The 15461-nt window shown below is 47.4% G+C and overlaps 1 protein-coding gene across 1 annotated transcript in view; it reads right to left on the bottom strand.

Moving 5' to 3' along the window:
- The window catches only part of LOC138259173 (probable carboxypeptidase X1), a 267238-nt gene that overhangs the window by 20691 nt on the left and 231086 nt on the right, over nt 1-15461 (bottom strand). The window contains exons 8-10 of the mRNA XM_069206773.1: nt 14247-14370; nt 13652-13848; nt 12295-12474 (exon numbers count right to left, since the gene is read on the bottom strand). Coding sequence (XP_069062874.1) covers nt 12295-12474; nt 13652-13848; nt 14247-14370 — 501 coding nt within the window. The remainder of the gene's footprint in view (nt 1-12294; nt 12475-13651; nt 13849-14246; nt 14371-15461) is intronic.

Genomic DNA, 15461 nt, shown 5'->3' with positions numbered 1-15461 from the left:
TGACTGCTCAGGACGCCTGCAAAACCCGCAACAAAGTAGCCAGACGACTACTAGCAACCTTGTATCGCTTCATCCTGCCGGCTTTCTCGACTGTTTCCAGGTGGTGCATGCTCTGGGGGTGGCCTGCCTCCCCTCTGCACCAAGAGCTCTGAAGAAATCTCCCGTGAGTCAACGGAATCTTCCCCCTGCAACCACAGGCACCAAAAGACTGCATCACCGGTCCTCTGGGTCCCCTCTCAGCACGACGAGCGTGGTCCTTGGAACTCAGCAACTCTGTCCAAGTGACTCCCACAGTCCAGTGACTCTTCAGTCCAAGTCTGGTGGAGGTAAGTCCTTGCCTCCTCATGCTAGACTGCATTGCTGGGTACCGCGTGATTTGCAGCTGCTCCGGCTCTTGTGCACTCCTCCAGGATTTCCTTCGTGCACAGCCAAGCCTGGGTCCCCGACACTCCTTCCTGCAGTGCACAACCTTCTGAGTTGTCCTCCGGCGTCGTGGGATTCCCTTTTGTGACTTCGGATGGACTTCGGTTCACTCCTATTCCAAGTGCCTGTCCGGGTACTTCTGCGGGTGCTGCCTGCTTCTGTGAGGGGTCCCTGACTTGCTGGGCTCCCCCTCTGTCTCCTCCTCCAAGTGGCGACATCCTGGTCCCTCCTGGGCCACAGCAGCACCCAAAACCCTTTACCGCGAACCTTGCAGCTAGCAAGGCTTGTTTGTAGTCTTTCTGCGTGGGAACACCTCTGCAACCTTTTTGACGACGTGTGACATCCATCCTTCAAAGGGGAAGTTCCTAGTTCTCTTCGTTCTTGCAGAACACTAAGCTTCTTCCAACAGGTGGCAGATTCCTTGCACCCTTAGCTGGCATTTCCTGGGCTCCTGCCCACTCTCGACACTGTCGCGACTCTTGGACTTGGTCCCCTTCTCTTACAGGTACTCAGGTCTGGAAATCCACTGTTGTTGCATTGCTGGTGTTGTTCCTCTTGCAGAAACCCCCTATCACGACTTCTGTGCTCTCTGGGGGTTGTAGGTGCACTTTACACCTACCTTTCAGGGTCTTGGGGTGGGCTGTTTTTCTAACCCTCACTGTTTTCTTACAGTCCCAGTGACCCTCTACAAGCTCACATAGGTTTGGAGTCCATTCGTGGTTCGCATTCCACTTTTGGAGTATATGGTTTGTGTTGCCCCTATACCTATGTGCTCCTATTGCAATCTACTGTAACTTTACATTGCTTGCATTACTTCCTTTTGCTATTTACTGCATAATTTTGGTTTGTGTACATATATCTTGTGTATATATCTTATCCTCATACTGAGGGTACTCACTGAGATACTTTTGGCATATTGTCATAAAAATAAAGTACCTTTATTTTTAGTACTTCTGTGTATTGTGTTTTCTTATGATATTGTGCATATGACACCAGCGGTATAGTAGGAGCTTTGCATGTCTCCTAGTTCAGCCTTAGCTGCTTTTCCATAGCTACCTTCTATCAGCCTAAGCTGCTAGAAACACCTATTCTACACTAATAAGGGATAACTGGACCTGGCACAGAGTGTAAGTACCCTTGGTACCCACTATAAGCCAGGCCAGCCTCCTACAATAAGCTAGTCTACACCGGTTCAGGGATCCCCCAGCCCTGCTCTGGTGCGAAACTGGACAAAGGAAAGGGGAGTGACCACTCCCCTGACCTGCACCTCCCAGGGGAGGTGCCCAGAGCTCCTCCAGTGTGCCCCAGACCTCTGCCATCTTGGATTCAGAGGTGTTGCTGGCACACTGGACTGCTCTGAGTGGCCAGTGCCAGCAGGTGACGTCAGAGGCTCCTTCTGATAGGCTCTTACCTCTCTTGGTAGCCAATCCTCCAAACTTGGTAGCCAAACCTCTTTTTTTGGCTATTTAGAGTCTCTGCTTTGGGGAATTCTTCAGATAACGAATGCAAAAGCTCATCAGAGTTCATCTGCATCTCCCTTTTCACCTTCTGCCAAAGGATCGACCGCTGACTGCTCAGGACGCCTGCAAAACCGCAACAAAGTAGCAAGAAGACTACTAGCAACCTTGTATCGCTTCATCCTGCCGGCTTTATCGACTCTTTCCAGGTGGTGCATGCTTTGGGGGTAGCCTGCCTCCTCTCTGCACCAAGAGCTCCAAAGAAATCTCCCGTGGGTCGACGGAATCTTCCCCCTGCAACCGCAGGCACCAAAAGACTGCATCACTGGTCCTCTGGGTCCCCTCTCAGCACGACGAGCGTGGTCCCTGGAACTCACCAACTCTGTGCAAGTGACTCCCACATTCCAGTGGCTCTTCAGTCCAAGTTTGTTGGCGGTAAGTCCTTGCCTCCCCAGGCTAGACTGCATTGCTGGGTACCGCGTGATTTGCACCTGCTCGGCTCCTGTGCACTCTTCCAGGATTTCCTTTGTGCACAGCCAAGCCTGGGTCCCCGACACTCCTCCCTGCAGTGCACAACCTTCTGAGTTGTCCTCCGGCGTCGTGGGACTCCCTTTTGTGACTTCGAGTGGACTCCAGTTCACTTTTCTTCTAAGTGCCTGTTCAGGTACTTCTGCGGGTGCTGCCTGTTTCTGTGAGGGCTCCCTACGTTACTGGGCGCCCCCTCTGTCTCCTCCCCCAAGTGGCGACATCCTGGTCCCTCCTGGGCCACAGCAGCACCCAAAAACCTCTACCGCGACCCTTGCAGCTAGCAAGGCTTGTTTGCAGTCTTTCTGCGTGCGAACACCTCTGCAAGCTTCTTCACGACATGTGACATCCATCCTCCAAAGGGGAAGTTCCTAGTCCTCTTCGTTCTTGCAGAACACTAAGCTTCTTCCAACAGGTGGCAGATTCCTTGCACCCTTAGCTGGCATTTCTTGGGCTCCTGCCCACTCTCGACACTGTCGCGACTCTTGGACTTGGTCCCCTTCTCTTACAGGTACTCAGGTCCGGAAATCCACTGTTGTTGCATTGCTGGTGTTGTTCCTCTTGCAGAAACCCCCTATCACGAATTCTGTGCTCTCTGGGGGGTAGTAGGTGCACTTTACACCTACCTTTCAGGGTCTTGGGGTGGGCTGTTTTTCTAACCCTCACTGTTTTCTTACAGTCCCAGTGACCCTCTACAAGCTCACATAGGTTTGGAGTCCATTCGTGGTTCGCATTCCACTTTTGGAGTATATGGTTTGTGTTGCCCCTATACCTATGTGCTCCTATTGCAATCTACTGTAACTTTACATTGCTTGTATTACTTCCTTTTGCTATTTACTGCATAATTTTGGTTTGTGTACATATATCTTGTGTATATATCTTATCCTCATACTGAGGGTACTCACTGAGATACTTTTGGCATACTGTCATAAAAATAAAGTACCTTTATTTTTAGTACTTCTGTGTATTGTGTTTTCTTATGATATTGTGCATATGACACCAGTGGTATAGTAGGAGCTTTACATGTCTCCTAGTTCAGCCTTAGCTGCTTTTCCATAGCTACCTTCTATCAGCCTAAGCTGCTAGAAACACCTATTCTACACTAATAAGGGATAACTGGACCTGGCACAGAGCAGCCAGGCCAGCCTCCTACAATAAGCTAGTCTACACCGGTTCAGGGATCCCCCAGCCCTGCTCTAGTGCGAAACTGGACAAAGGAAAGGGGAGTGACCACTCCCCTGACCTGCACCTCCCAGGGGAGGTGCCCAGAGCTCTTCCAGTGTTCCCCAGACCTCTGCCATCTTGGATTCAGAGGTGTTGCTGGCACACTGGACTGCTCTGAGTGGCCAGTGCCAGCAGGTGACGTCAAAGGCTCCTTCTGATAGGCTCTTACCTCTCTTGGTAGCCAATCCTCCTAACTTGGTAGCCAAACCTCTTTTTTTGGCTATTTAGGGTCTCTGCTTTGGGGAATTCTTCAGATAACGAATGCAAAAGCTCATCAGAGTTCATCTGCATCTCCCTCTTCACCTTCTGCCAAAGGATCGACCGCTGACTGCTCAGGACGCCTGCAAAACCGCAACAAAGTAGCAAGAAGACTACTAGCAACCTTGTATCGCTTCATCCTGCCGGCTTTATCGACTGTTTCCAGGTGGTGCATGCTTTGGGGGTAGCCTGCCTCCTCTCTGCACCAGGAGCTCTGAAGAAATGTCCCGTGGGTCGACGGAATCTTCCCCCTGCAACCGCAGGCACCAAAAGACTGCATCACTGGTCCTCTGGGTCCCCTCTCAGCACGACGAGCGTGGTCCCTGGAACTCACCAACTCTGTGCAAGTGACTGCCACATTCCAGTGGCTCTTCAGTCCAAGTTTGTTGGCGGTAAGTCCTTGCCTCCCCACGCTAGACTGCATTGCTGGGTACCGCGTGATTTGCAGCTGCTCCGGCTCTTGTGCACTCCTCCAGGATTTCCTTCGTGCACAGCCAAGCCTGGGTCCCCGACACTCCTTCCTGCAGTGCACAACCTTCTGAGTTGTCCTCCGGCGTCGTGGGACTCCCTTTTGTGACTTCGGGTGGACTTCGGTTCACTCCTATTCCAAGTGCCTGTCCGGGTACTTCTGCGGGTGCTGCCTGCTTCTGTGAGGGGTCCCTGACTTGCTGGGGTCCCCCTCTGTCTCCTCCTCCAAGTGGTGACATCCTGGTCCCTCCTGGGCCACAGCAGCACCCAAAACCCTTTACCGCTACCCTTGCAGCTAGCAAGGCTTGTTTGCAGTCTTTCTTCGTGGGAACACCTCTGCAAGCTTCTTCACAACGTGTGACATCCATCCTCCAAAGGGGAAGTTCCTAGTCCTCTTCGTTCTTGCAAAACACTAAGCTTCTTCCAACAGGTGGCAGATTCCTTGCACCCTTAGCTGGCATTTCCTGGGCTCCTGCCCACTCTCGACACTGTCGCGACTCTTGGACTTGGTCCCCTTCTCTTACAGGTACTCAGGTCTGGAAATCCACTGTTGTTGCATTGCTGGTGTTGTTCCTCTTGCAGAAACCCCCTATCACGACTTCTGTGCTCTCTGGGGGTTGTAGGTGCACTTTACACCTACCTTTCAGGGTCTTGGGGTGGGCTGTTTTTCTAACCCTCACTGTTTTCTTACAGTCCCAGTGACCCTCTACAAGCTCACATAGGTTTGGAGTCCATTCGTGGTTCGCATTCCACTTTTGGAGTATATGGTTTGTGTTGCCCCTATACCTATGTGCTCCTACTGCAATCTACTGTAACTTTACATTGCTTGCATTACTTCCTTTTGCTATTTACTGCATAATTTTGGTTTGTGTACATATATCTTGTGTATATATCTTATCCTCATACTGAGGGTACTCACTGAGATACTTTTGGCATATTGTCATAAAAATAAAGTACCTTTATTTTTACTACTTCTGTGTATTGTGTTTTCTTATGCTATTGTGCATATGACACCAGCGGTATAGTAGGAGCTTTACATGTCTCCTAGTTCAGCCTTAGCTTCTTTTCCATAGCTACCTTCTATCAGCCTAAGCTGCTAGAAACACCTATTCTACACTAATAAGGGATAACTGGACCTGGCACAGAGCAGCCAGGCCAGCCTCCTACAATAAGCTAGTCTACACCGGTTCAGGGATCCCCCAGCCCTGCTCTGGTGCGAAACTGGACAAAGGAAAGGGGAGTGACCACTCCCCTGACCTGCACCTCCCAGGGGAGGTGCCCAGAGCTCCTCCAGTGTGCCCCAGACCTCTGCCATCTTGGATTCAGAGGTGTTGCTGGCACACTGGACTGCTCTGAGTGGCCAGTGCCAGCAGGTGACGTCAGAGGCTCCTTCTGATAGGCTCTTACCTCTCTTGGTAGCCAATCCTCCTAACTTGGTAGCCAAACCTCTTTTTTTGGCTATTTAGGGTCTCTGCTTTGGGGAATTCTTCAGATAACGAATGCAAAAGCTCATCAGAGTTCATCTGCATCTCCCTCTTCACCTTCTGCCAAAGGATCGACCGCTGACTGCTCAGGACGCCTGCAAAACCGCAACAAAGTAGCAAGAAGACTACTAGCAACCTTGTATCGCTTCATCCTGCCGGCTTTATCGACTCTTTCCAGATGGTGCATGCTTTGGGGGTAGCCTGCCTCCTCTCTGCACCAGGAGCTCTGAAGAAATCTCCCGTGGGTCGACGGAATCTTCCCCCTGCAACCGCAGGCACCAAAAGACTGCATCACTGGTCCTCTGGGTCCCCTCTCAGCACGACGAGCGTGGTCCCTGGAACTCACCAACTCTGTGCAAGTGACTCCCACATTCCAGTGGCTCTTCAGTCCAAGTTTGTTGGCGGTAAGTCCTTGCCTCCCCACGCTAGACTGCATTGCTGGGTACCGCGTGATTTGCAGCTGCTCGGCTCCTGTGCACTCTTCCAGGATTTACTTTGTGCACAGCCAAGCCTGGGTCCCCGACACTCCTCCCTGCAGTGCACAACCTTCTGAGTTGTCCTCCGGCGTCGTGGGACTCCCTTTTGTGACTTCGAGTGGACTCCAGTTCACTTTTCTTCTAAGTGCCTGTTCATGTACTTCTGCGGGTGCTGCCTGTTTCTGTGAGGGCTCCCTACGTTGCTGGGCGCCCCCTCTGTCTCCTCCCCCAAGTGGCGACATCCTGGTCCCTCCTGGGCCACAGCAGCACCCAAAAACCTCTACCGCGACCCTTGCAACTAGCAAGGCTTGTTTGCAGTCTTTCTGCGTGCGAACACCTCTGCAAGCTTCTTCACGACGTGTGACATCCATCCTCCAAAGGGGAAGTTCCTAGTCCTCTTCGTTCTTGCAGAACACTAAGCTTCTTCCAACAGGTGGCAGATTCCTTGCACCCTTAGCTGGCATTTCTTGGGCTCCTGCCCACTCTCGACACTGTCGCGACTCTTGGACTTGGTCCCCTTCTCTTACAGGTACTCAGGTCCGGAAATCCACTGTTGTTGCATTGCTGGTGTTGTTCCTCTTGCAGAAACCCCCTATCACGAATTCTGTGCTCTCTGGGGGGTAGTAGGTGCACTTTACACCTACCTTTCAGGGTCTTGGGGTGGGCTGTTTTTCTAACCCTCACTGTTTTCTTACAGTCCCAGTGACCCTCTACAAGCTCACATAGGTTTGGAGTCCATTCGTGGTTCGCATTCCACTTTTGGAGTATATGGTTTGTGTTGCCCCTATACCTATGTGCTCCTATTGCAATCTACTGTAACTTTACATTGCTTGTATTACTTCCTTTTGCTATTTACCGCATAATTTTGGTTTGTGTACATATATCTTGTGTATATATCTTATCCTCATACTGAGGGTACTCAATGAGATACTTTTGGCATATTGTCATAAAAATAAAGTACCTTTATTTTTAGTACTTCTGTGTATTGTGTTTTCTTATGATATTGTGCATATGACACCAGCGGTATAGTAGGAGCTTTACATGTCTCCTAGTTCAGCCTTAGCTGCTTTTCCATAGCTACCTTCTATCAGCCTAAGCTGCTAGAAACACCTATTCTACACTAATAAGGGATAACTAGACCTGGCACAGAGTGTAAGTACCCTTGGTACCCACTATAAGCCAGGCCAGCCTCCTACAATAAGCTAGTCTACACCGGTTCAGGGATCCCCCAGCCCTGCTCTAGTGCGAAACTGGACAAAGGAAAGGGGAGTGACCACTCCCCTGACCTGCACCTCCCAGGGGAGGTGCCCAGAGCTCTTCCAGTGTTCCCCAGACCTCTGCCATCTTGGATTCAGAGGTGTTGCTGGCACACTGGACTGCTCTGAGTGGCCAGTGCCAGCAGGTGACGTCAGAGGCTCCTTCTGATAGGCTCTTACCTCTCTTGGTAGCCAATCCTCCTAACTTGGTAGCCAAACCTCATTTTTTGGCTATTTAGGGTCTCTGCTTTGGGGAATTCTTCCGATAACTAATGCAAAAGCTCATCAGAGTTCATCTGCATCTCCCTCTTCACCTTCTGCCAAAGGATCGACCGCTGACTGCTCAGGACGCCTGCAAAACCGCAACAAAGTAGCAAGAAGACTACTAGGAACCTTGTATTGCTTCATCCTGCCGGCTTTATCGACTGTTTCCAGGTGGTGCATGCTTTGGGGGTAGCCTGCCTCCTCTCTGCACCAGGAGCTCTGAAGAAATCTCCCGTGGGTCGACGGAATCTTCCCCCTGCAACTGCAGGCACCAAAAGACTGCATCACTGGTCCTCTGGGTCCCCTCTCAGCACGACGAGCGTGGTCCCTGGAACTCACCAACTCTGTGCAAGTGACTCCCACATTCCAGTGGCTCTTCAGTCCAAGTTTGGTGGCGGTAAGTCCTTGCCTCCCCATGCTAGACTGCATTTCTGGGTACCGCGTGATTTGCAGCTGCTCTGGCGCACTCTTCCAGGATTTCCTTTGTGCACAGCCAAGCCTGGGTCCCCGACACTCCTCCCTGCAGTGCACAACCTTCTGAGTTGTCCTCCGGCGTCGTGGGACTCCCTTTTGTGACTTCGGGTGGACTCCGGTTCACTTTTCTTCTAAGTGCCTGTTCAGGTACTTCTGCGGGTGCTGCCTGTTTCTGTGAGGTCTCCCTACGTTGCTGGGCGCCCCCTCTGTCTCCTCCTCCAAGTGGTGACATCCTGGTCCCTCCTGGGCCACAGCAGCACCCAAAAACCTCTACCGCGACCCTTGCAGCTAGCAAGGCTTGTTTGCGGTCTTTCTACATGGGAACACCTCTGCAAGCTTTATCGCGATGTGGGACATCCATCTTTCAAAGGAAAAGTCCCTAGCTCTCTTCTTTCTTGCAGAACTCCAAGCTTCTTCCAACCGGTGACAGCTACCTTGCACTCTCAGCTGGCATTTCCTGGGCTCCTGCCCACTCTCAACACTGTCGCGACTATTGGACTTGGTCCCCTTGTCTTACAGGTACTCAGGTCCAGAAATCCACTGTTGTTGCATTGCTAGTGTTTGTTCCTCCTGCAGAAACCCCCTATCACGACTTCTGTGCTCTCTGGGGGTAGTAGGTGCACTTTACACCTACTTTTCAGGGTCTTGAGGTGGGCTATTTTTCTAACCCTCGCTGTTTTCTTACAGTCCCAGCGACCCTCTACAAGCTCGCATAGGTTTAGGGTCCATTCGTGGTTCGCATTCCACTTTTGGAGTTTATGGTTTGTGTTGCCCCTATACCTATGTGCTCCTATTGCAATCTACTGTAATTTTACACTGCTTGCATTACTTTTCTTGCTATTACCTGCATAATTTTGGTTTGTGTACATATATCTTGTGTATTTAACTTATCCTCATACTGAGGGTACTCACTGAGATACTTTTGGCATATTGTCATAAAAATAAAGTACCTTTATTTTTAGTACTTCTGTGTATTGTGTTTTCTTATGATATTGTGTATATGGCACCAGTGGTATAGGAGGAGCTTTACATGTCTCCTAGTTCAGCCTAAGCTGCTTTGCCAGAGCTACCTTCTATCCGCCTAAGCTGCTAGAAACACCTGTTCTACACTAATAAGGGATAACTGGACCTGGTACAGAGTGTAAGTACCCTTGGTACCCACTATAAGCCAGGCCAGCCTCCTACACTAGTAACTAGTAAAAATGGGGATTTATCTTAGAATTCACAAAATGCATTTACTGGCTTTAGGCTTAGTGATGTTGGTCACCCAGAGCAGGGATAGTTTGCTATCAGGCTGCCCTAGTGGATCCAAGTTGGGTTCTGTGCTCAAGGGAAAAAACGTTGATGATGTGGCAGGAAGGATGAACTGACCACTGTCTGGCCCATGGAGAAATGTCCAGGCCCTCAGGCACAAAGTACTTTGCTCAGGGATCTTTCATTCAAGTTAGCTCATAAGCCAACCATTGTGGAGCTGGACCAATGAAAAAAACACAATAATCAAATGATGAACAATATAATAAAGAGAGGGAGAGTCATCAATCAGCTCACTGCACTTGTGGCCAGTTATTTCTCAGACAAAGCCTTCTCTGGTTTCTAGTAAGGGCAAGAGAGAGCGTCATCGTGTTCTGTGCCTACGTCATTGTAATCCCTGGGCTGGATTTCAACGGAGTCAAGGTGCCAGTTGTATCATCATGGCCTTTTGTGATTCAGAAATAGCAATTTTTAAGAAATCGCTATTTCCGACTCGCAAAGTGCCATGTATCACATTTGCGAATCGGCAATAGCGATTTCTTAAAAATCGCAAATGCTATTACCGAATCGCAAATTGCGGTACCGGCCCCATTCGCAGCTATGGGCCTGTTGGCCCATATCTGTGAATTTTTTGCATTTCCAAAATTGCAATTTCTGAACCAGAAATCGAAATTTTGGAAATGCAAAACCCCAGGGTGCTGGGGGGCTAAGGCCCCCTCTGCTGCACCCCAATTTTGTTTGGGGGGACATGTAAGGAGCACACATGCCAAAAGGGCATGTGTGCTTTACATGTACAATTTAAAAATGCATTTTAAATGCATTTTTTAATTTTGCACATGGTTACCACCAAGTTCAACTTGGTGGTAATTAGCGATTCCTAAATGCCAAAATCGCATTTAGGAATTGCTTCATACATGTGCTAAGAAATCGCAAATAAGGAATCCTTATTTGCGATTTCTAATTTAGTGACATTCTGAAATGGCATTTTGCATTCGCAAATGGGCATTCGCACCGTTTGCGAATGCAAAATGCCTTCATACATCTGGCCCAAGGTCACCAGAAGCTTCTTAGGAAGGTAAGCATGGCTTCTACAGGGGCCATCAGAAGACTTCCTATCTTGGAGTTGAGTGGTCTGGAAGTGGCACAGCAACATTCGCGATGCGGGTTTAGGCCTAAAAGTGTTCAACAAGCTGTATCGAAACCCCAGCTAAAAAATTCCTGGTAGTGGGGCAAAGATCTTCTACCAATCACATTTGGTGCATTCCTCAAATCTAACTGGACCAAGCAGTCAGACTGGGGTACAGGTTCTTTCTCACCAAAGCATCTGTGTAGGCCCACTCTACAGAATGCAGCGTACTGGTCACTGCACTTTTGCAGATGCCCAGGTAAATTTCTCCAGAGGTTGTTCTGCATTAAAACATTGTGTGTTCCCTTCAGACAGCCCAGAAAGCAAAAAATCAGAAAAAAAAGAAGTGGGTGATAATGTTGCTCTTTGTGGGCATCATTAATCCCTCATATTGCAACTGTCATTTGTACAAAAGAGTGTCCTCAAATAGATACGAGTAACCTGAATGATGGTTCACGGTACACCAGACAATGTCTTGGAGGAGAACCAATCTACAGTTTGAGTGTCACCCAAGATCTGGGACCCCTCAAACTGTTGCTACAAAGCTAAAATACAAGTACCTTTGACATATAAAGGCAGAAATGCTGCTGTGACACTTCTGAACTGCTATGGAATGTCCTCATTACAAGTAGCTGCTTAGAAGGTATAGAAATGCTGGTTCAGTGGAGAAGCATTCTTCGACAGTGAGCACAAAAACTGATTTGCGAGTGGAAAGTTCTTGACCTTGATTCACACAAATGAATCAGTAAATAGTTTCATCTGCATTATTGCCTTAACTGCCAGGGAAAGTCCATCATTTTAATGGATTGTCTGTTGGAGTAAATCACTGACAAGGGGGAGGAAAGGTGATATTCGTGGACAGATGCCCATTTGGAAAACAGGTTAATATTCACAAGAAAGTGTGTTTGTTGATATTCACAAATGTGCCTGAAGTCCATGGCCACCCAGGAGAGTAGAATTAATACCATTCGAGTACCATAATTAATCCCCTTTCCAAGTAATACCAGAGATGCTGACATTTCATGAGAATCTAAAGCAAGTAATTTCTCTATGAGAGATATTTAAGACCTACGTCCTTACGTACTCCCATTCAGTATTCATGACGGTGCATGCTTAAGTTTGCAAAGCAAAGATTAGTGTCTTTCTGACTATCAGGTCTGCAGTGCAGAGAATCAGGATTCCTGCATTTGTCATATATAAATAATGTCCAAATAAAGATGAAGAGGACAGCTGGGAAGAGAGCAAGATGAAGATATTGGGGTGCCCCAAGCCTTTGTGAAGCAGTATGCTGCAGAGGTTATTTAATACTCTATTAATTTAACACTTTGGATTCTGCCAGTGAACTTCCAGATAACATGACATGGGAATGCCATGGTAAACATGTCTGAAATTTATGATAACATTAGCATTGCGTATTTGTGACCCGGTGTATTGTGGCAGTGTTATGGTGCACAATATGTCTATCCCTTTTATCCTATGGCTAATGGTGATTCTTTGTCTAATTGAAATGCAAGAGGTTGTCCAAAATATTGCTGTACTGAGCTGCTGCCACACATTCAGGTATTTATGGCCAGAAGGGTAAAGTGTTGTGATGCTTGTATTCCTTACCGTTGCATTGGCCATGGTGTAATACTCTGGGATCGGAATGTAATGGTTGGGGAATGCTTCTGGGGGCAGCTCATTGTCCTCAGCATCCCACAGTGGGGTGTTCAGGTCAGCAAAGTTGTGATTTAGATCATAGCCATGGTAGGTCCAACGGCCCATAGCCCAGCCCGACAGCTCTGACCCCTAAGGATGTAAAAAGAGAACAACTTATAAATCAACACTCATTCCCCTTTTTCCGGCTGCATGCATCTTAGCACCTGCAGAACTGAGACTCCCCAAACCAGGTCTCAAATCCACTGACAATTTTGAAATAGAAAAAAGATTTTGTTTGACCACATGTGTTAATGAAGCATTCAATGAAACAAATAAACTCTTCAACCTCTATCATAAACTATCCAACCCACCTGCCCTAAAAGCAAAGCTTGTATATGCACTACGAACATGTCCCTAAGTTTTTCGTGGAAGAAGATACCAAAATCTGCAACACCCCAGAAGCCCTTTGGTACTTTCTTGTCAAGTCTTCTCAGGTATTATCTGTCTCACCTCCTTCAAACCTTCACAAACACCTGAGTTGCCCATCGTTGCTCAGCAGCATGCTTCAAACAGTTCTTCTCCATTCCCACAATACAGCCCTCTCATGACAGTGACCACTGCCTTTCTCTTATTAGGAGTAGTTCCTGGCCCTGTGAAACACGCTGACATTATCGCGTCCTGAAAAAACAGCCTCTTGACTAGAAGATACTGCTGAATTAATGACCTACTTCTAACCAGCTCTGACCCAACCCGTTCAGCTACCTGAGCTTCCTAGGAACTCTCTCCCCCCACCCAAGAAATCACCCACGTCTCCTGGTGAGCATTGCCCTGCTGGGTCTGCTGTGTTGACTTTCTGAACTGGGAAAATGCAGCAGATTTTATTCATTCACACATGCATCACTTGGCAGATCCAAGGGGAGTTCTGTGAATTGAAAACAATACCTAAAAGAAATGTGCATGCCCTTTAGAATGCATTTCATCTGAGTTCAGACAGAATTTATTTAATATCTCATTAACACCGTAAGATAGTCTTTTCACCACAGTTTACCTGAAGGCTGTAAGTTGGTCTTTCATATGACTTTGCAATCAACAGTTACCAATGCAGTCTGGAGGAGACATAAGAACACCTGGTAGGTGAAAGGCCAATAACTAGCTGTTAATGCCCATCATGGAAGGATAATAAGGTTATTAGTATGCACTCTTAGAAATTAGTGTGTCATCTATTTTTTCTCATTTTCTTCTCCAGCTACTCACTGGGCAATGCAAAACCTTAGTTGCTGGATGTGTACGACTCTCTCGAATGAATACCTCATGTATGGCTACTTACCAGCTTATACGCAGTCTCGTACCCGTCAGGGTTCATAGAGGGAAGTAGGTGGATCCGGGTTTCTGTCACCAGCCGTACAATGCGTGGGTTTCCCTTCTTGAACTCTTGACAAAGATACTCCATCAGGTTCAGCATCAGCTCGCGACCCACCACCTCATTACCGTGCATTCCCGCCACATAGCGGAACTCAGGCTCACCTGCAGAGAAGACAAAGGTATTAGTATACATAGATTTTATACACATTTCTACAACTAAAGGTAGGGTTTCCATATCCAGAAGCATTTAAAAAGATCCATAACTTACATGTAAACATATATAAAGAGGACTGGTAGGCCAGGTGGTGATGATATCTTTATATAGCAACCAGATGTTTGGACCATATCATGCTGGCTTGAAATCAACTCACACAATAATACTTAAACTGATGAACAGAAAGTAAGCCATGCAGAAGAGATGCATTCACTCAAACACAGCTTCAGAAGCACCTGCACTGCTTGGAGACAACTTGGGGAAATGCCTGGGAAAGGTTAGTGAAGCTATTTTAAAATAGAACCGACCAGTTGCTAGTAAACAAGCTTGCAAGCTGGACCCTCACCAAGCTCATGTTCACCGGGGTTGTCAGATATTTCCATCACATACATTTTCAGGCCCAGGTAGCTCTTCCCAATGCTGTACACTCGGGTGATGTTTGGACATTCCTCGTTCACCAACTTCATTAACTATACAAGATAAAGAGGCAAACAACATAGCATTGGCTGGATGAAATATGAAACATTTACTATAGCACGTAAAATGCTAAGGTACCAACAAGAGGACCTACAGTGTTTACGCTATTACGGGAGGTTATACAGCGAGTAGAATCACCTTGTTTTATCAGTCTCGAATTTTAAGACCTGGCCAGTCCCTACTACCTTGCTGCATTTGTTTGACCACTCAAAACTTTTCTCCTCATATTATCGGGCATTCAGATTTCTGTCTGACTGGTGTGAACATCACAGTATTCATTACTTCCTCTATTTTGTATGCAAGAAGTGTGATACAAGTTTTATGTTTCTAATCTACATGGTAAGTGTTGTCCCCCAAGCAGTAATTTGGACATACCAATGTCTTTACTTAACCACTTGGGAGGGTATGGTCTTTGGTTCTTGAAAGTGCCAATTGTTGAGCTTTGGGAACTTAACCTTATATAGTATTGAGTTATTGAGGTAAAGACACTATCTGTGTTCTATATGTTAGGTAGTGCTGCATATATTCCAGGCCCTTGTTATGAATTCCTATATTGTTTAATATTTTGAGTAACAGTTAGTGTTCACAGTATTACATGTTGTTGATAAGTCCAGTAGGAGAAGGGTGGCCACTCTGTTGAGATCTACTGTGTGCTTAAGGTTACCCCAGAGTGCAATTATTGCTGATTCAGTGCTTGTACTAGGCCCAAATCCTCACTGTTGTTCAGAGAAGAGAAACCTGGCAGTGGAATGAAGCCTGTGTAATTTTCATCAGCTTACTCAGAAGTGCTCTGTTAGCTATAGGTCTACAGTTTGTTGGATCCTCAGGGTATAGTCCTTGCTTCTTCATTTTTTATTTTGCTGAAGAAATATTCAGAGGACAGTGATTTGTTAATAACTTCTCTGGCTGGAATGGCCACAGTGGTACCTTTGAGGATGTCCCTGAATAGGTTTGTGAGGAGAGCACAGGTCAACAAGCCATCTAGTGATGTCAGTTGTCGTCATTAGCTAATTTATTTCATTTTTGGACTATATTTTAAACAAGCATAAATTTGGATGTGTGTTGTTGTGGCTGTAGTTCAGCC

This window comes from Pleurodeles waltl, chromosome 1_1 (assembly GCF_031143425.1).
Source record: "Pleurodeles waltl isolate 20211129_DDA chromosome 1_1, aPleWal1.hap1.20221129, whole genome shotgun sequence".
In the NCBI taxonomy this organism is placed as follows: Eukaryota; Metazoa; Chordata; class Amphibia; order Caudata; family Salamandridae; genus Pleurodeles; species Pleurodeles waltl.
Note: the sequence above shows the minus strand (reverse complement) of the source record. Positions and strands in the feature narration are given on the sequence as shown.